Raw genomic sequence first — 21,484 nt, forward strand, 5'->3', positions numbered from 1 at the left:
TCATTAATTACCTCACTCTAGTATTTATTATGTTTTTTTTCTGTTCATTCATTGTAGGCTAATAATACAAAACTATTAGAGAGATAGCTTTAGTTGTTCAAGTATAAAATGTAGGCCTGCTGTGTAAGCTTACCTAAGTGATAATTCTACTGTAATTCATGCATAGAACTGATACATAGTTAATCTATCAAGATATAGGCTATAGGCTTTGTTGAAATGATTCAAAGAAATGTTCTCAAAACCCGAGTAAGATATGTCAGTCTCTTACCATGACTAGTGGTGAAAGAAGTACTCAGATCTTCTAAAAATAGGCTACTCTGTTAAAAGTCATGCATTAAAAATCTACTTATGTAAAAGGACAAAAGCATAAGCAAAAAAAATGAGAAAGACAAATTACTCATCATGCAATATGGCTCATTTTAGGATATTTTATTATGGGGTTATATTTGTTGATGCATAAGTGTGCAGGCTTCATCACGTTACTGTAGCAGCTGGTAAAGGTAAGGATTTTAATTATCCTGCCTCATGTCTTAAACATTTATTTGTAGATTATATAGGCCTATCTTAATGTGTTATTAATCTGAAAATGCAGGGTAATTAGTGACTAAAATAAATACTGGAGTAAAAAGCACAATAATTGACTCTGAATTGTAATAGAGTAGAAGTGTAAAAAATGGAAATACTCAATTAAAGTTCATTATCTCAAAACTTTGTGGTAGGTGAGTAAATGTGTTTATTGCTTTACAGCCACTGGCTAGTGATATTTTGCATGATAGGTTTTAGGGTGCAGCTATATCAGTAGCTAATGATTCAGAAAATAATTGCTCTTGACAGCATATAAATTGAGTAATAAATTTATTAAAAGAATGGTAATGTGCACAGCATTAAAGGTTTAAGGTGAAATTCTCCCAGCAGCAAACTATGAGAGGGAAAATCAGGCAGAAAAAGACTCTTCCCACATTCCAACACTATCAAACTCCCTTTTTACTTCACTACGTGTTTCCTAAAATCAAACAAATGTGTGATTTATTTTGATTTCAATACATGCCTCCAGCTAAAACGCTCAAAATATGGTGATAATATTATAATTTCCATAATGCTTTAATCGTGGGTGGTTTTATAGAGCGGTACAGTCCACAAGCAGGAGTGAATAATACATATTGGAACGCGTCCAGGAAGTTACGCACTTCCGTTTCCGTTACATGGGCGTGAACAAAAGAGGATCGTTTACCGCGTGCGCTGTCGCGCCGTGTTTCGCGGTACCAGAAGAACACTGTATTTCTCATGTCCAGTTAGCTCACGAATCGCTTATTTCAGTGAAAATGGAGGCGTTTAACCAGCTTCTGTTGGAGTATCCTGAATTAATGTACAGCGGAGTCGGAGCTACGGCGGTTGTCGCCGGTGGAGCGCTCATATACAAAATAGCCACCAGGTAACTTCAAGGTTTTGCACCGCGGCGTAACGTTATGTTTTTAGCTAGTTTCACGTCAGCACAAGTTAGCAAACATTGTTCAACATTTGCATTTGTGTTTTTAAAATGTGACACACTAGAAATGACGTTGCTAACCACAGTATCTGGATTTGTTTTGTATTTTGAAAGAGTCGTCTGTTTATCCACACGCTAGCCCGTGTGCTACCTTTGCTAGCCGTGTTGCTAACTAACTTATCAGACAGATAGTTTTGCGACAGTTAGGAGAAGTAGCAATTTTCACTATTTGAATGCACACACTTGTAGGTTGTTTTTTTTTTTTTTTGGGGGGGGGGGGTCTTTGGAAACTACTGTGTGTATAGGTTCATGAAATATTGATTCAAAGTGAAACAACACCAGGGCTTCCCAAACTTTAGCACGTCAAAGACTACCAAACACATTGGTATGAACTTCGACTGTGTACTCCCCCTGTTTGGCATCTAAGACAAATTGTGGCTCATTGATATTATAATAATAATAATAATAATAATAATAATAATAATAATAATAACAATACTTGTAGACCCATGTACTCTAAGTATTCCACTGCGGGAAAAATACATCAGCTGGTTTGATAATCAGTATCATGTTTCATCATATCACTACTCCATCTCTTATTTACAGAAAGAAGCCGACCCATGCAAATGTGAACTGCTGGTTCTGTAATGAAAACACAGTGGTGCCCTATGGGAACAGGAACTGCTGGGACTGTCCCAACTGTGACCAGTACAATGGCTTTCAGGAGGTAGGTTTCAAAAATGCATGGCATCTGCAAATTATTTTTCTTAGCATGTCAGTGAAGTAATTTTATTCCTACTTGTGTGTCTTGTTTTTCAGAATGGGGATTACAACAAACCCATCCCAGCTCAGTACATGGAGCATCTGAACCATGGGGTGTCTGGGAGCCTTCCCACATCTGAGATACCCAAGGCACAGCAGTGGGTCAACTGTCAGATGCTGCTGTGCAGGAAGTGCAATAACAACCAGACTGTAAAGATCAAGCAGTTGGGTTCATTTATCCCAAGGGATGATGTATGTGCTTTGTTTTTCTGTTCACTGTAACACTTTCTTTGTTGTTACCATGGCTGACAACTGTGAACATTAAATTTATTGTTTTTGTGTCCTTTGTAGGAGAACTATGATGAGGAAATAGACGCCTACAAACACCACCTGGAGCAGACCTATAAGTTATGCAGGCCGTGTCAGACAGCAGTGGAGTACTACCTCAAATATCAAAATCGTCAGCTTCGAACCGTGCTCTTAAACCATCAGCTTCGACGCAACCGAGAATCAGACAAGGGCTTTGTAAAGGTCAGTGCAATCTGTAGACACCACGCAGCAAGGTGTGTTTGAATGAATGCATTTACTCTAAACATGGTAAGTCTTGATGGGTAACCATATTCTGCGTGTGAAAAATGTTTACATTTCAGCCAAAGAGTAAATCAGTGATTATCAGTGAGATTTGAAAACAGGTTTTTATTCCTTCACTCTTGCAAAGTTGGACGTGTGAATACAAAATCTTTGATATCTCTTTACTCACTAGGATGGTGATTATAAATGGAAGGTATACCAACTGTAACATTTTATTAAAAAAGATATCCTCATTTGTTTAGTATTGTAGCTGCTTGTAAATAAGACGCAACATTTCCAGTAGTGTGACCTAATCAGGCATGAATTTATTTTCTTTAAGCTTTGTATGTGTGATGTTTCTGTTTAAGCCTGGGAAACAGAAACTGCCTAAATTTGAACTTTTTTTTGATGATGGTTTGTTATTGCTTTAACATTTAAAATATTTTTTCATCTTGAGGTATAAGGGCATAATTGTCAGTCAGTTCTTATTTTTCACAATTTTGTAAACTACTCAACATGTCGCTACACTTGAAATGTCCATGGCTATTTATGACCTATTACTTTTTAATATGTGGCCTATTGATCTCACTGTAGTTTAGTATTTATAGTATTTAAGTATTTTACAGGTATCTGTTTTATCTTATTTTATATTACTTTATGCCACCTCAATAAAGTATAGTAAAAGTGTAAACACTTTCATTTCCAATCATAATAAGATAAATCTCCCTTTAACCTGATCTGGTTATAGTGCATGTGCTTGGCTTGTAATTTCTAACTCCATCTTTTATGCTCCCATGGTCGAAGTTGAACTGATAAGCCCAGGGTTAAACCAACCTGTCAACTAACTTCATAACTCCAGTTACACAGCACCACTAATGTCAGGCTTAGTGAAGCTCTATAACTTAAAAAAAGATACTTAAACTTTATTTGGATGGGTCTTGTTTCTCTTGGGTAGATTTGGTTATTTTTATTATGCTTTAATTAAATAATTATGTCACCTATGGAATGCACAGGCTTTTGTTTTTTTCTCCGCAACATTTGTTATAATTACAGTCCTAAATACTTAATATTTTTTGACACATTTCACCAGTCTAAGCCCTCAGTACATCTCTGAGGGTAGGTGCCAAAAGAGGCATTTTCAGTTGGTTTTATTTAATTGGCTTTTTGGTGCCTGTTTTTATTATATGTCAGCATTTATGTTTGCATAGCTCAATGATTTCCACATGTTGTGAAAATGTCAGGATTCACATTGAAATGATCTTCTCTCTCCCACAGAGCTCCTATTCTGTGTCCTCTCCCATGGGGGTCATACTGTTACGGGCCCTTGCCTTCCTGATATGTGCTTTCGTAGTTGCTACGTCTTTGTGTGACATGCAATCCCAGCCTACTTCAGTCAGTGGCCCACAAACACTAAGTGGTGGGGTCATTCCTCCAAAGCCTAAACCCCAGAATGAATCTGCCCCCAACAACGAGACGAGTGGAGGCGTGCCAGTGTGGCAGGATCTGCTGGAGCTGGTGCCAGATAAGGCCATAGAAAATGCCAAGCTGGTGTGGCAGCACGGAAAGGACAACCAGCTAGCTGTAGTCTCTGTCGGCCTGTTGACTTGTCTCACTGCTATCTTCTTAGCAGGACCTGTGAGGTAAGCAGTCACCGCCTCTTTGTTAGCATTTGGAAATCCCAGACAAATTTAATTTAAGCAAAAACAGATTACAAGCTAATGTGTTGCTGCATTTTCAGATTGAGGAGAATTGATGCTGTGGCCTCTGTCCTGTGGTTCCTCATCCTGTGCCTCCACCTGGCTGAGAGCTACTTGACCGACGCCTCTGACTGGATGGACACAGCCAAGCTCAGTGTGGTCTCCCTCTGTTGCCTAGTCAGCTTTGCCGCTGCTGTGGCAACTCGCAAACCGTTGGGTCCAAGAAGAGCCAGATATCGAAGGTCAGAATCTGAGCAGTGATGTTCAAGTTGTGTTTGAAACATGGGAATTTGTAAAGGCTCCTCTTTCCAGGAGAAGTTTGTGTTCAAAACATACTCTACAAGTGTTTTGTAAAAGAGTGAGGAACAAGCCGTTTTTAATTCACTTTTTTTACTCATAACCCCCTCTTTTTCTGCTATGTGTGAATGACTGTGAGGTTACAACATGTGCAACATAGGATTATGTGTGTGGCCTACAATGGGAACAAAACACTATTGCTACATGCTAAATCACATCAAAACCTCACCTGCTAGCACACGTGCACATCAGATGTGTGTTAAAAAAGTCAACCTTGTAGTAGTAAAGGGTATAAATACACAAAAAATAAGGTATTATGAAATGAATATGACACAATTCTTAATCTCTCTGGTTGGTAACAGAGTTGTCTCCGACTCAATGTTAGATATTTTGTTTTAGGGCTGTTAAGTGATACCCCTTTTCCACCAAATTAGCACCGGTTCTTGAATCGGTTCCACTCGAGATGCTTGAAACCTTGGTACTATCTAGCATAGTATGAAGTATTTTGAGCTGAGCCATTGTATTCAAGGATGTGTCATCAACAAGTGGCGTTGTGCAATGCACAATTAAAGTAAACAGTAGTGACAAAAACGGCAGATCGCTTTGATAATCTGCAAGCTTTTGTTCTGTTACTACAGACATTTGTTTTTGTTTTTGTCTTTATAAAAACAAGTATGGACCAACTATTGATAAGACTGCACCTGCTCTTTTTTTATGACCATTTCTCACGTTACTTCTCTGTTGTTGCTGTCTCCATCCTCTTTTTCTTATCTGTACAATATGGCACATCCACTGATGTCACAATTCCCACACGAGTATAAGAAAAACTTGCTATTTTTTGGTTTCCTCTGAGAACCAGTGTTTTTTTGGGGGGGGCGTTAAGAACCAATTAATTTTTGGTCGAAATGCTCTAAAGGGTTTAAAAGTAGGTGCAGGAACCAGAGCGGTACTTGTTCCATGTTGGTGGAAAAGGGGTATGTGATAAACTGATGTAGCAGTCTTTTCGGAATCATGTAATCAAAAAGGAATTATGACAAACACTACTAAAGTTACCAACTCTCAAGAAGACTTTACAGATTTTGTTTTGTGGGAAATTCTGCCTCTCATGTTCATCCTGTTTATTAATCTATTACTGGTTGCACTGATAATTTCTTACTAACCATAATAAGTGTGTGATGGACTGACTGACTGATTTTAAGTCAATATACTGGGATTTTAACGTTGAAGTACCAAACTAGTACTAAACTAAACTATGTATTCTACACTATGTTATAACGTTTTAAAGCATTTTGAATGTACTCATTTATTAACACTATGGTGTAGCCGTGGGTTGAAAATCATTTACTAACTCCAGCTCATTGCATGAAATACTAATATGTGAAGAGACTGCCGGGCCAAACTCAAGATGTGGCTTTTGATTAATCACATCGTTCCTATATTGCGCCACATCATCTACAAGTTTTAAACAAAGAACGACCTTGGATATTTCCAGGAAGTATTCCTCTTTGAAGCCACTTTTTTATTTATAACTGATGTTCGTGAGGAATCTCTAAGAATAGAGCGTCTCTGCTGAAGCGACTGATCATTTCTCAAGCCAGAGCTGGGAGGTATCTTCATATGTCTGGTATGTTTTGTAGAGAAGTGGCTGCCATTGCATTTTCATCCAGACAGCCTCTGCATACAAATTGTGTGACTCGTCATCAGTCCTAACAGTGGCCCTTTTCCTGTTTTGTTTGAACAATGGGGAAGTAAACATGACAGTGTGAGGTTCATGTGCTTATTTGAAAATCTAAACACTTAGCTGCCTGGGAGAAGCACTCATTTGTTCATCAGTGCAGTTCCCAAATTCTGTTATAGTTCAAAGGTCTTGCTGTTTGCTGCTCTTCTTCTTAACACACTGTTGAGATCTTGTGCCTCTGTGATTTCCATTTGGATCATGCTTCAGTTTCTCCTTGATCATTGTTAACAGATAATCCATGTACAAATTCATGCCTTGTTACTGTCTGCTGTGCCGAAAGCTGATGCTTAAAAATAGTGCCTACCTGGCAGATACTTGGTTTGTCTCAATATTTGCTTGAAGGGATCATGTCTAGGTGGTATTTTTGTCTCCTTGTTGTATCAGTTTGCGATCAAACATGAAGTGCTCAACTCTTATATTGAATATAGACGTTAGCAGGAAGTATTTCAAGTGTTAATAGAACTGCAAGCACCAACCAAGTTCTCTGCAGAGCGTATAAAATCAAAGTTATAGTTTGACGTGGAAAGTAAGTTTATAAGATTTTATTAGATTCAAGCAAGTCTCAAGTAAGATGTTGGACTTATCCTTTTCATATTCTGTTTAAATAAACCAAGAAGAAGAAGAAAGAAGCACTGCATTACCATTTACAGCCAGAAATATTTTTTTAGCACTTAACTGTTGCTTCCCTTAATTACTCACCAACATTCTAACATGTTGATGTATTAAAAACACAGATGGACGTACTAGTTGCATGTGCTAACATTTACCTCTCGTCAATTTATGCAAGTCGACCCTTTTTTGTTTTACTTTGTTGGAATGTATTGAGAGAAGGGGGGTCATTTTTTGACAGTAATGCGAAAAGGTGTTACGAAATAGTAGCTGTGTTAATAGACTGTATTTGGTGGGTAGCGTATTGTAACTGTGGGGTTAAATTTCACATTGTGCTGTCCTGTAGTTGGAGTTATGTTCTCAAACCAGCGCCTTCAGTGTAGTCGTCTCAAAGCTTTAAACTGTGGATTTTTGCGACAAAAGCGCTGCCAAATATAAGATATGAAAGATGCTGTTTGTAGGGTTATGAGGAAATAATCGTCTGTGCACAATTTCTACAACTCACATAGGGCTGGGCGATAGTACGACTATGAGCGATATTTCGATATATTTTCAGACAAGCATATAAATGTAGAGAACCCCGTTTATCTTGATATAGGGTCAAGTTGCGTTCCATAGTGCATGCCAGTGTGCATCTCTCCTGTCTCACACTCTCCGCACAGCTCCGCCCCACTCACTCACAGGTTCTCCAGCAACACTCAGAGAGACACAGAGCTGCTCCTCTGTTTAATCAGTCTGTTGATTAGTCTACAGTGTGACATCGGTCTATATGTTGCACGTACAACGTTAAATCAGTCTGTGAGATGAATGAAATGACCGCAGCACACGTACAGCGTAGCATTGCCAGTCTGTTTGTGAGGTGGTCAACACATATCGCCGTTCTTGGTAGTTGTATTCTATTTTGTAACATTGAGACGGCGGCGACAGATCTGTTTTTAAAAAAATGCAGAGACAACACAGAGATTTCATATACAAGACGTATACGATGCAGACAAAGTGTCTCTTGCGCCTTCCCTTCCTCGGCCTTTCTGTTGATGCTCTGTGCTTAAATAAGATAAATAGCCTAAATAAATTAAATTGTTTAAATCTTTTTCTGCCACTAGATTCATTTGAAAGGCCATGGAAAACCACTTACAGCCTTTTGTCCATATCGCCCAGCCCTTAACTCACACAGCGCAATTTCCAAGCTTTTAAGCTGCGATTTATCTTTTCTGCCTTTGAAAAATCTAATGCAAGTATTTCAGTGCCACACAGTGCTCTAGCATTGGATTTGTAGCACTTTGACAGTGATCAATCAGTAATTACTGAGGTACTTTTTTACCTTTCGTAAACTAATCATGTGACAAACTGCATTTTAAACTTTTGACAAAGACAATATTTAGTCAAAATCAAAACACGTTTCAAAACTCTTCTCCGACCTGATGAAGGCACAATAGCTGAAAGTGTTTGAAAAAATCATGGTGCACTGTGGAAGAGTTTTGTGACATTTTTATGGACTTGCATTGAAGCTCACGCTGGTCTGCGCCTCGTTGTAATTGTATCGTAACAAAAATATAATATTCCAGTAATTATTACCTTTTGTTTGCATATGTAAGGTACATATCAAAAAGTGTTATTTTTGCCAAAATTTTACATGCTGTGCAAAAGTGTTTGCTGTAAAGCTCCCGTGTGCATGTTTGTTATGCTGTGATGTATGAATAATATCTAGTCTGAGTATTTGGCTATTTGTGTGTTTATTTTAAAGGATTCCTGTAACTACCTGATCAGCTGTACGACTGTTAACCTTCATTTGTGTCACACGTTTAGCTGTAGAAGCACTTGATATAAACTTTTATGTTAATCATAAATGTAGGTTGCCAAGTGCAACAGTAGCATCATACTGTCGCCACAAACATATTTTGTGGTGGTGTTTTAACAGTAATAGCTGTAGACCTACTACCTTTTACTAATGTAGTTGTGAATGTCTGTATTTTTACTGCACTGTATGGTTATCAAGTTTGTAGCAAGACTGTCATACCTTTGTTTTAGCAAGGTGTGTGTGTGTGTGTGTGTGTGTGTTGCAGAAACACTAAGACATAAAATATTAAAGGTTATAATGCCAAATCTTGATACTTTATACACAATTTAAGCAATAACTTGGTTTTCCAAGATATCATATAAATAAGCTAATGAACTGTATCTCAATTTGATCATTTACTATGTATTTATATATTGTGTAGTAGCCTCGGAACTGGAGCTCCGTCCATGTTGAAAGGTTTCCTGCAACATACATACTGTACCCAATGAACCGTACCGTGTTTTGGGTGCTCACATGCTGAAATTGGGTGTCTTTCTTTTAATGCCAGGCTCCAATTTGAAGACTTTGTAGGAATGCTTGCTGTTCATGATATGTAATAAACAACTGCTTAAAGAATATGTCTTCTCTGTTTGTTTCCACATGTGTATGTCTCTTCTGTTTTTAAAAAAGTAGCTTTATTACAGAGCATTTTAGTTAAAGGAATGTATCAGCTTTATGTTGACCAGGACTGCTGTCTTTTTTGATAGACAGACAAATCTTTATTTCCACTGAATATAATCTATATCTACTTTGACACATAACATGTTTGGGCCACTGATTGTATGGTGTGGAGATGTGTGTGAGTTGAGTTGTATTGGAGGGCAGCATTTCTCCTTGAGCTTTTGTCCTGTTGGAGCTTTCAGCTGCTGCATGTTGTCCGACAGCTGCAGCAGTATCTCAGTGACAGCCGCCTTTAATACAGTGCTCACATTAAGTGGGTATCAGAGCTGTATGGTTCACAGTTTGTGCACCTATTTGTTGTCAGACTCTTTGCACTTTTCAGATATTGCAGAGTTTATATTTTAATGTCAAGAATGTTTTATAGTGACATTTGTGAGGAAAAGATAAACCACATCTGGAGACAACTTTCTTTAAACATACAATCACAAATTGAATATTCAGTGTCCTTAAAACTCTATTTGTAATGCTCTGTATGGAGTTGTGTAGTGTTAAGACCTTGTGACAATCTTCTTATAATTTTGATTCCAGGTAGTAGACCGTTCCGTTGCTCTTGTTTTGCAGATACCTTGCAGGCAGCTCTGCAGTGCCCCCCTTCAGCAGCCAGCCTCCTTTGCTCACTCCAGACCTGGCAGACTCCTTTGTCCCCACCCCACCACCTAACCTCTCCAAGCTCATCAACCGCCAACAGAGTCCTCGCGAGCGCAAGGCTTCCCCCTCCTCTCTGCCCGGGCGACTCAACAGAGCTCTCTGCCTTGGCACCATCCCCTCCCTCACCAGGACAGGTAACATTCAAATTATTTATTCTGTTTATTCTGTTAGTTCTGACAAACAAAAAGCTATAATCTGAACATGACTTGTGTGAGTAGATTTAGTGCTGTGTCTTTTATTTGTGGTCTTAAACTTAAAGAAACTAACTGAAAATAATTACTATAGTAGTGCTAATTATTTATTCAAGAAGCTGGTCATGACCTTCAGCAGGGGCAGGAGGGAATATTCACCCTGCTGCTGCCCACAGCTCTTGTTGCATGGCGTCCCTTAGCTGCTCAGACCTGTTTGATCTTGAGATGCGTCTTGCATTGCATACAGAACAGATTTATAATTGATAAGATGCAGTTTTTCTTTCACTTTCTGCTGCCTGCCATACAACTGGGTCATGCCACTGTTTGCGAATACGGGAAAGACTCACTGTTGGCTTCTTAGCATAGATTAATGTCACATGTACTGTTTCATGTGGATCTGCTTTTTTTTTTCCTTCAATTGTTTGTTTTTTGTGCATGCAACGTTATACAGTTTAAAAAAAAAAAAACCCGCCAGTGCCTTGTGGAGGATGAGCCCTGTAATGAAAACACTGCTTGTTACTGGCCTCAGACATATCATCAGCATTTCTGTACTTATTGGCCAACGTGCATGCAGATACACATCTGCAGTAAGATAATAATGACTAATGGGTTCTATATTGTGTAATAAAATTGCTTCATAATATCCATTGAACATTTATCACATAAGTAATATGATGCTAAACCTACCACCTACTGAAGAGCTGTGCTAAATGCAGCTTTAAATTAAAAGCCCTATTTAAAGCTGAAATGTTGAGTCAATTAATTAATTAGTCCACTGACAGGAAGTTAATCAGCACTATTGGGATAATTAATCGTTTGTCATGGTTTGAGCAAAAATAACCTAATCCCAAATTCTGTGTTGTGAGGATTGGCTGCTTTTCTTTGTCTTGTGTGTTAGTAAACTGAATATCCTTGGATTTTGTTGGCAGGTGATTAACAAGCCATGGGGAGTTGTCACCTTGGGCTTTAAGTAATTTTAATTTTTTATTACCATCTGAACTTATTATGGACAAAGTAATTAATCAAGAAAATCCAGATTGCCCGATTATTTAATCATTAAAAAATGGAAAGTTGCAGCTCTACCCGCATTTATCATTTTTACCCACTTGGGGGCTGAAATTAATAAAATAACCTGACAGATAGACCACCACCACATACCACTAACTTCTAAAATTAAATGTGTCAGCTTAAAGTTACTCTCTTTTAGGTTTATCAGGCACAAAACATTAGCTTTAATTTGTGGTTGTTTTTCTACAGGTTTACGAAGAGCCCTGGGTCATGGTTGGAGTAAATGATGTATCTTTTTTTTATCTTTATTTTCAGACTCTGGTTACCTGTTTAGTGGAAGCAGACCAGCCTCACATTACAAAGACTCCCTGTCGTCAGGTATAAAAAACCCCAGTGATTTTTGTGATCATCATTTAACCCTCTATATTAAGCAATTCCTAACCCTTTCAGGGCACTTGATTGACATTTTTTACTGCTTTTTTGGTTGTCTTTTTTGGCAGACTACTTTTCCCTGATACCCGGGAGCCGCCCATCATCCCCAGGTCCCTCTCCAGCGCCCTCAGTAGCTGGGTCAGTTACATCCAGTTCAGGTTCTGCCAGACGGCGGCCCCTCATCAGCCCCGCTCGCCTTAACATCAGCGGCCGGAAACTCCGACTTTTCTCAGCAGAGCCAGAACCCGCTCTCATGTCCCCTTCTGTGTCATCATCACATTTCCATGTGAAGTCAAACTCTTCCATTTACAGCAGCTGCTTTTCACCTGACATATCACCCTTCCAAAGCCAAAACGGTACGTACAGCTTACGTCAAACTGTTAAAAGTTAAACGCTCATTGTAAGGGTTTTTCAGCAACATACATTTCTGTCCACCTCAGTGTCATGCGTGATATTACCACCAGGTGGCAGTGATTCTCAAACCTAACAGAGTGGCTGTACAGAGATAGAAAATATTGCATGTTCATTAGTGACTTCATGTTTTGATGGTTGGGTTCATGATGTACCTGGTTCCATTGTTTGCAGATTTGAGTTCTTTGTTAAGGGACGGCAGTGTGATTGAAGAGGAAGAGAAGCAAGGAAGCTCCTCTGAGTCCTCTGCATGCATGGTTGGCACTACTACACAGGGGCCTGAGAACGCCCCTCCTCCAGAAGGTACAGACTCTAATTTAAACATAACAAATTTTTTTCATGCCTGTTGTCTAACTGGATGTCATAACTTCAGGCCTCATAAAATGAAATGGTAATGATGTGCAGTTTTTAAAGAATAGGCTCACATTTAACGAAGGCTGTGTTAAAACAACACTTGCATGTACATTTTTATTGAACACTGTAATTGTTCTTTCTGCCCATACTAGGTGCAAAGAGATTTCCTCTGAAAGCATTTTCAATTCAAATGACAGGGTTTAAAAATACAGAGGGGTCACAGTGACAACTTTTTTTTCTGAACCACTTTTGCACTCCACTCCGATTTACAGGAACGGTTAGCTTGTTTTTCCAGTCATACTGCCAGTTAAAGGAAATACTCTGCAGATACTACAGATAGAGATGATGTAGCTGTATAAATACAGGGGGCCTCTTAGTACAGTGTGAAGAATGAGCAAATACATCTATATTTAAGGGTGAGAAACCATGATGAAAGAGAAGCACGCCACACTGCTGTATAGTTTACAGTAGGGGTGTATGGTTACACAAAAGTCACGGTTCATACCCTGGTTCAGGAGTCATGGGGGGGGGACTGTCATAGACAGACAAAATCCTCTTGCTTGGGGACTCAGGTAACATTTTGCTCACTGGCAACTTAGGTAAACTTCACTATATATACAAATATAGATGCAACACTTATGTTTTTGCTTCTGTTTTTTCTGAGTTTAAGTCAAAGATCCAAAACTTTTTTTCTATGCAGAACCAAAGACTTATTTCTCTCACGCTGTGTTCACAAATTTGTTAAAATCCGTGTTAGTGAGCACTTTGTAAAGATAATCCTCCACGTGACTGGTATGGCATATCGAGATACTGATATTAGATCTTAGGCTGATCAAAATAAAAGGCCACTCAAAAATGTGCAGTTCTGTCACAATGTGACAAATACTGCAAGTTTCTAGGGATCGTCCTGTTGGCATGTTGACTGCAGGAATGTCCACCAGAGCTGTTTCCCTGGAACTATATGTACATTTCACTACCATAAGCCGATTGCAATGTATTTTCCGTGAATTTGTCAGAACATCCAACCAGTCTTTCAAATACAGACCATGTCACCTCAGGACCTTCATAAACAGCATCTAAATTTGCAATATCATCCAGCCCAGCTATGTAGACAGCTGATGCAACAGTTGACTCGCACTACCAAAGAAACTGTCTGAAAATGTGACGCTCATCTGCATGCTCGTCATTGTCAGCAGGATCCTGACCTGACTGCAGTCTGTCATTGTAACTGAGTTAAATGCTCAACTTCTCGCCTAGGTTTTTTGTTTGTTGAGCTTGTGAGTTTGTTTCCTGTTTTATTTTGAGGGTCACTCCTAATGTGTCAGGTCTTCTTTTACTGTCTTCCACAACCTGGTTTGTTTCATCTGTCCATCATTAGCCCTGCTGTCACATTTCCCTTGTTGACATCCTCCTCCTGTTTTGTATTTAGTCAGAGTGTTTTCTCTGTGTCATTCTCAGACCTTCTTCATTTGTTGCTAGTGTTCCCTGTCTCTTGTGTTCCTGATGCCATCCTGGTTTGTTCCTAGTTTAGTTTTTGTATCGTTTTCCCTTGTGCTTAGATTTTGTTTAGACTGTTCTACAGTTTTTGTTGCCTGCCTGTTTTTGTTCGCTGTAAGCAACTTGCTATTAAAGCTTGCATTTTGTTTAGTCATGCTGCCTGCATCAAGTTCTGCATTTGGGTCCTCATCTGAACTGTAAACTGTGCCAACTGGCCTTTTATTGTAACCTGTGTTGTTATGCTGTTAATTAGCATCTGTATATGCAGCACCTGTCAGGTGGGTGGATTGTTTTTGCAAAGGAGAAGTGCTCACCAACAATAATTTTGAACAAATATATACACAAAAGTTTGAGAGGAATAAAATCTCTTCTTTAATTTAAATGTGTGAAAAAGGGAACAAAAACTTGTTTTTTTTTTAGTATATTTGTATTATAAAAATAAGTCCATCTGTGATAAATTCATTTGTTTGCACATCATTTGGAAGGGCAAGCACCCGTGTATATAAAAGACCTCATAGCTTACAATGCATATCACAGCTGAAACCAGGCTATGAGGTCAGTGTAAGAGTGCAGAGCTCAGAGACAGGATTGTGTGGAGGCACAGATCTGGAGACGACTACTAAAACATTTTTGCTGCATTAAAGGTTCCTAAAAGCACAGCGGCCTCCATTAGTCTTAAATGAAAGACATTTGGCGGTGATTATAACCTTGAGTCCTCTTGAGTATTACGCAACAAGCTTTGTACACCTTTGAGTATTTTCTGCCTGTCTTCTCTGCAGATCCTTTTAAACTCAGTGAGGGTGAATGGGGATTGTCAGTGGACGGCCGTTTTCAGGTCTCTACAGAGTTGTAAGAGTGGGTTCAAGTGTGGGCTCTGGCTGGGCCACTCAAGGACATTCACAGAGTCGTCCCTGAGCCACTGCTTTGTCGTCTTGGCTGCAGGCTGAGGGCCATTGTGTCGTTGGAGGGTGAACCTTCAGCCAGCATGAGGAGTTTTCTGAACCAGGTTTTCATTAACCCTATGGGCCCGAACGATGCATAGTGCGTCCAAATTCACAACTGTTCTTCTCTATTGATTTTCTCCGCAACCGTGCGTCATAGTGAGAAGCACGTGAAACAGCGGAATCATAGCTTTCCGACAAGACCAAGCACTTGTTGGTAGTCCACTGTTTTCACAGCGAAAAAAAATGATGAAGTTACACTAAAATGATGTATAACAGAGATTTCATACAGCTTTGCACACACATTACTCTTGGATGGATTACTCGTGAATGCAGGGTCGCACAGAAATGCCACGCATATCACATGAAAGCGCCGGAGCAGAGCTTTTTAGGGATACCACACACATTGTGCTGTCATCCCATCATGCTATAAATCCAGATCAATTGTCTACAAAATAAAAACCTGACGAATTTCTTTACAATCCATGTTGTCAGTCACTTCATATAGTGAGGAATATCGTATCTTACCACGTCTTAGGCTTGCGTGTGTTTTCCCCTGTCTATCCACATTTGTAGTCCGGCTTTCAAGATGCAAATATCTCCATATTGTCCAGTTGACACTCCACCAAACTTTGTATGACAAGACCAGCGTACTTCATCTTTGCGCACTCAGACAACTGAGGCCTAATACATATATACATACATATACATGCATGACAGGGCCGTAGTCACCATATACATTGAGGGGGACATGTGTCCCCACCAATGCCCAAAATGCCCCCCAATATATAACTGAAACTGAAAAACAACAACAAACTTTGTTTACTGCAAACAAAGTGGCAAATATTATCTTGGAGGACATCATTGCTCTTGGTTGACTATTTTTCTATGATCTTAGATGTAAATATTGCATGTTTCTTTCAGATAAAACACATTTTTGACTTGTGAATGAATCAATGGAATTTCTTCCAATAATGAAAAAATACTGGCAAACATGTCCGCCTGGCACAAACCACATGTTTTGGACAACTGTGAAGTGACAGAATGTCCCACCATCATGGTTTTTATATTGCCAGATTCCAGAGAGTCTCCCCTCTTCATATATGGCAGAATATGTCATTTTCCAACTTGCTATGGTGAGATACATGTAAAAATGTAAGAATTTAGGCACACAGATTTGTTTTTTTCATTGATATAAAAATTAATATAAAATACAGGCACATAGAAGGATATGAAATGATGGCAAATCCTGTTAGCCCACATTGTCCTGAGAAAAAAACAAGATATAGCATGTGTATGTAGCCTTTATAATGACTGTGATATGAGCTTAAAAGTAAAGGCAGTAAAAATACCCCAAAAACGCCTAGGGCCCATAGGGTTAAGGGTATCTCTTTACTTGGTTCAGTTTGGCTTTCCCTCAATCCTGACCAGTCCCCTGGTCCCTGCCGCTTAAAACACCCCCACTGCATGATGCTGCCACCATCATGTTTCACCATTGGGACGGTATTGGGCAGGTGATGATCGATGCCTGAGTTCCTCCAGAAATTACACTGATTGAAGCCATATAGTCCAGACACAGTTCATCAGACCTGAGAAGTCCTTTTGTTGCTTGTGTGTGTGTGTCTTTCGCTGAGGAGAGGCTTCCGTCTGGCCACTCTGCCATAAATCCTGGAGTGTTGCTGTAATGTTTGTCCTTCCTGAAGTTTGTCCTATCTCTGAACAGGATCTCTGTTGCTCAGCCAGACTGACTCCTGGGTTCTCAGTCACCTCTCTTGCCAAGGCCGTCCTCCCCCAGTTGCTAAGTTTGGCCCATCGGCCAACTCTAAGAAGAGTCTTGGTTGTACAAATGCCTTCCATATAAGAATTACGGAGGCCACTGTGCTTTTTGGGAACCTTCAATGCAGCAGAATTTTCTATAACCTTCACTGGACCTGTGCCTGTACACAAAATAGAAAACCTTCTTGCCACATAGATGATGCATGATGACAGTAATATGATATTAATTTGCCTTCTCTGTGGCATCTCCAGGTTTCGTCAAGAGTCTTATCTGGCCCGGGCTTCTGTTGGTGAGCCTGACGTCCAACCTGTTCTTCGCCGGCCTCTACATGTACAACAACTGGAGATGAACTGCCGATGAGTCTGCTGCTGTTCTCTTGTGACCTGCACAGTGGGTCGGGCTCGGCCTGTGACAGCCCTGTGGTGTCTGTGGACCTGGAGGTTACTCAGCAATGCCAGAAAACATCACATTTCTGGCAGCTACTTATCGCTTGCTGGTGCTTAGTGAAAATACAGATGTCAGCTGACAGATTTTCAACAGCATACCTCCCATTTGATTGGAGTTACAAGGAAATTGTGGTTTTCTTTGCGATTTGTGATTCACTGCTTATATTTTTATTTTCTTTTGATTTGGCCTTGTTTTGGTCCATCACTGCTCCTCTTACATGAATGCAGGTGCATGTGTCATTGATTTAAAAGGCTCCATTTTTGCACTGATGCTGCAAAATGTGCAATAAACATGTACTGTTGAGTTGATGCTGCTTAGACACAGAGGGTCACGTCTTAACCTACTTATACTGATGGTGATGAGTGCATCACCTCTCCTAACTGAATAATACTTACGTGACTCTACAATAGCCAAAAATTAAACATTAAGCAGCATGTAACGCTCGTGGCATATAGTTGGAGTTTTCGCATTTTGGAAATTTGTACAAATTTTCACTTTGTGATGTCATAATTTCTCAGCACATGTTTGCTATTGTCTTTCTACGTATATTTAACTGGGAAAGACTGGTGTGTCAAACTCTCCTGTAATGTTATTGTGTCATACAGTTTACAGTCAACATTTTTAATATTATGGTCATTTAAATCTCATACCAAAGTGACACAAGTCAGTCACTCACTACAGAAATGGTTCTCTTACACCAAACCGTTTCTTTTCCATTATCTCTTACAGATATCCTGTTCATGTGTTACTTTGTAAGTGGAGAAAATTCCTATGGTCAAGTGCAATGATAATTGTATTTAATTTGCAACCTATAAAATGAAATCACATTTACATGATGGTTGCTTAAGAATGGCACAGCGATTTACTCCTACAGTAACTAGGGCTGGGCAATACAGAAAAAATCAAGTCATGATTTTTTTTTTTTTTTGGACCAGATACCTCTCTTGATATTGTGACAATATTTGAGTTTTGACCATTGGTGCTTTCACGAAATATTTACAGATTTATGATAAATAATCATCAGTAATGTTGACATGATGACTGAGTGGATAAAGACAAAAAAAGAGAGCAGCTAGAAGAGTCTGGTAAGTTCAGAGAATTACACAATTTTGTCCAAATGTCCATTATCTAGTCTCATCACAGTATTGATGTAATATTTATATATTGCCCGGCCCTACTCCTAACTGAGCTGTGAACTGATTTTTTCAGAACTTCTCTCATAACTTATTAAACATCTACATATTGAATTTGAATTAATTTGCTTGTTTGTTTTTTTCTTCTGAAATTTAAGAATTTGTCCGCTTTTTGTGTTTGGTCGTGTTGTGTTTTGACTATGCGTTTGAAATCTTTCTATTAGAAATGAAGATCACAGATGTTTGATTATTGTGCGTGCGTGTATTTTGAACATGATTTACATAATGCTGTAAATTTCGGACATGTGTAAGATGTGTATAAACAGGTTAGTTTGCTTCTTATGTAAAAACTAATGGGTGTTTATTTTCACATGAGTATTGTGTTGTTGAATGACCGTGCACTTGAGTTTTAAGAGGAATCATTTTGTCCTCTTTGAAGAATTACTGGCTTATGTTGTTTTCTCAGACACTTGATGCTTGTTTCAATTTGTGCTAATTCAGTGGTTTGTCTGATGTTACATTGAGCCAAAGTTATCATTAATGAATCTAGTGGAAAATTAAGTTTCTGAGAAAACTAAATCTTGCTACTGAAAGGCATGAAAATGACCGGGAATTGTCTAAACTATGATTAGACAACCTTAGGAAACACTTGGATGCATTTGGATAGTCTGCCAAGTTCACACAGTGTTTGTAACATGTCAACAGCGTATTAGTTGAGATTCTGGTATTATATATTCACTCAGTCTGCTCAGCACAGGTTGAGTGAACAGTTCAACTAAATTCTTCTGCAAATATGTAGTGAATTGTTGCATATACTCTATAGATAAACATTTACAGAATAAAGTGAAGCAGATGAATTTTTAAATTGAAATGTTACAAGTGCTCTCTAAACTATCCAACTAAAGTGTCAACCTTATTATAAATATAGTTTTTGAAAGTTATTGTAACCTTTCACCATACTGTGTACAGACTTGTGCATTTGTACTTGATGTGTAACTTGGTGTGTGTTTATTTCTTCTCTGAAGAAGGCTCTTTCACTGAAAGATCACGTACAGGTTGAAATGTAAATCAACCATTTTGAATTTTCCTGAATGAGACAAACCTAATTTTTCAGTCAAATGAAATTATTTTTGAATTTGTATTTAAAGTGTAAATGGAAGTATATTGTGCTGTTTTTCTCTGGACTTCACATTATGTTAAATCAAAGGTCGTTCATTTCAAACTAAGACAAGAAGTATTAATTTATGTTCTCTCACTAAAGGTGTGAAGGGTTGTTATTTCACTGTGTTCGGCAATGCAAGTGCTCATCTGCAACAGCTGTGTGGTCTGTGTGAATGTACGGAACAACATTGGCTTGTTTCATGTGGACCCATACTTTTTTAATAAAGTTTTTTTTCCTAATTATTGTAATTATGTGTGAAGTATCTACTCTTTATTCAGGTACCTAAACATGTTGATACAGCCCAGTTGCTCTACAATATTGTCATTGTAAGTTTCTGAAAACCACAGATATGCTACATTTGTATGTTTCTTGTGTATGATGTAGTTCAGATTACATGTATTATGAGCTGAGTTTCTCACCAGGAGGAGGAGGACGTGATGACAGATGGCGTGACACCTGGGTGAAATGCCTACCAGGCAGCAGACAGTCGCAGAGTACTGTTCGAGAACAACAAAAGTGAGTGTTTTGTAACGAGAGTTTGGGACATGTTGAGCAACCAAACCATTGATTATTGTGCCTACACCTAACCACTCACTGATGCATAATTGTCACAACACATGAACAACGATCAGCCATAACATTAAAACCACTGGCTGGTGAAGTGAATAACATTGATCATCTTGTTCCAATGCAATGTTCTAATGGGAAACCTTGGGTCCAGGCATTCATGAGGGCGCCACCTGATGTGCTCCACCCATCCACACATGTAGACTGAGAACCCCCCTTCATGGCAACAGCACTCCCTCATGGCAGTGAGCCCCCAGCAGGACAGTGCACTATGCCACACCACAAATGCTGTTAAGGAATGGCCCGAGGAACATAGAATTCAAGGTGTCAAACTGGTCTCCAGATCCCAATCTGATCGAACATCTGTGGGATGTGCTGGTACCCCACCTCACAACCTAAAGGATCTGCTGCAAACACCACAGGATGCTCCCCAGAGGTCCTGTGTCCATGCCTCAAGAAGTCAAAGCTAAGTCCAAGCAGACCCCACTGTGGATTGGGGGTATATCTGGGGTACCAGCACATCACCCAAATACTGAATTGGATAGGGATGTTGGGAATTTGGAGGCCATGTCAACAACTTGAGCTCTTTGTCCCATCCCTCTGGCCATTCCTGAGCAGTTTGTGCAGTGTGGCATGGTGCACTGTCCTGCTATGGGGGGGGCACTGCCATCAGGGAGTGTTGTTGCCTTGATCAAGCGTACTTGTTTGCACCGGTGTTTGCGTGGGTGGAGCACGTCAAGTAGCATCCACATGAATGCCAGGACCCAAGGTTTCCCAGCAGAACATTGCACTGTAACAAGATGATCAATGTTATTCACTTCACCTGCCAGTGGTTTTAATGTTTTGGCTGATCAGTGTATAGTGTCACCATATCTACTGCTTTTAAAACATAGTACTGTAACATATCTATGGTTCGCAGAAACATATACCATCATTTATTCTGATGATTTAGTTGGATATTAATAGATAATGCGCATCAAATAGAGTAATGCTCTGAAATCACCAACGTTTTTCCCTTTTGTTTAGTCTTGTGATGAGTGCCTTTGTTGAGCATTTCAGTCTTTCAGTAAACTGAAAGTTTGCATCACTGAGCGTACACCCAAGCCTTGAGGGAAGTCAGGCACCTAAAACGTTGCCATAGCAATGACAGACTGAGTTTGACACAGCTGATGAGAGAGAAACTGTAAGTGCATTGCTGACCAAACAGTCAAGGACAAATATAAGGCCTCTGTGGATTAG

At 39.3% G+C, this 21,484-nt stretch overlaps 1 protein-coding gene across 2 annotated transcripts; it reads left to right on the plus strand.

The window, feature by feature from the left end:
- Positions 1–1,212: 1,212 nt before the first annotated feature.
- On the plus strand, positions 1,213–18,636 carry tmem201 (transmembrane protein 201). Of its 2 annotated transcripts, XM_033629053.2 has the most exons (11): positions 1,213–1,432; positions 2,093–2,213; positions 2,306–2,500; positions 2,600–2,779; positions 4,094–4,458; positions 4,557–4,757; positions 10,239–10,459; positions 11,840–11,902; positions 12,025–12,312; positions 12,542–12,670; positions 17,188–18,636. In XM_033629053.2, exons 1-11 carry the CDS (start codon positions 1,323–1,325, stop codon positions 17,283–17,285), a joined length of 1,971 nt encoding a protein of 656 aa, XP_033484944.1. In that variant the 5' UTR covers positions 1,213–1,322; the 3' UTR covers positions 17,286–18,636. The 2 variants fall into 2 exon arrangements, with proteins under 2 accessions (XP_033484944.1, XP_033484945.1); XM_033629054.2 differs by lacking the exons at positions 10,239–10,459; positions 11,840–11,902; positions 12,025–12,312; positions 12,542–12,670; positions 17,188–18,636 and having other exon boundaries at positions 4,557–4,923.
- The last annotated feature ends 2,848 nt before the right edge of the window (positions 18,637–21,484 follow it).

Source organism: Epinephelus lanceolatus, chromosome 8 (assembly GCF_041903045.1).
Source record: "Epinephelus lanceolatus isolate andai-2023 chromosome 8, ASM4190304v1, whole genome shotgun sequence".
In the NCBI taxonomy this organism is placed as follows: Eukaryota; Metazoa; Chordata; class Actinopteri; order Perciformes; family Serranidae; genus Epinephelus; species Epinephelus lanceolatus.

Coding starts and splice junctions, on each gene's coding strand:
- tmem201 (XM_033629053.2), top strand. CDS start 1,323: ATGGAGGCGTTTAACCAGCTTCTGTTGGAGTATCCTGAATTAATGTAC. Junction 2,214..2,305: donor AGTACAATGGCTTTCAGGAG/GTAGGTTTCAAA, acceptor CTTGTTTTTCAG/AATGGGGATTACAACAAACC. Junction 4,758..10,238: donor AGAAGAGCCAGATATCGAAG/GTCAGAATCTGA, acceptor CTTGTTTTGCAG/ATACCTTGCAGGCAGCTCTG.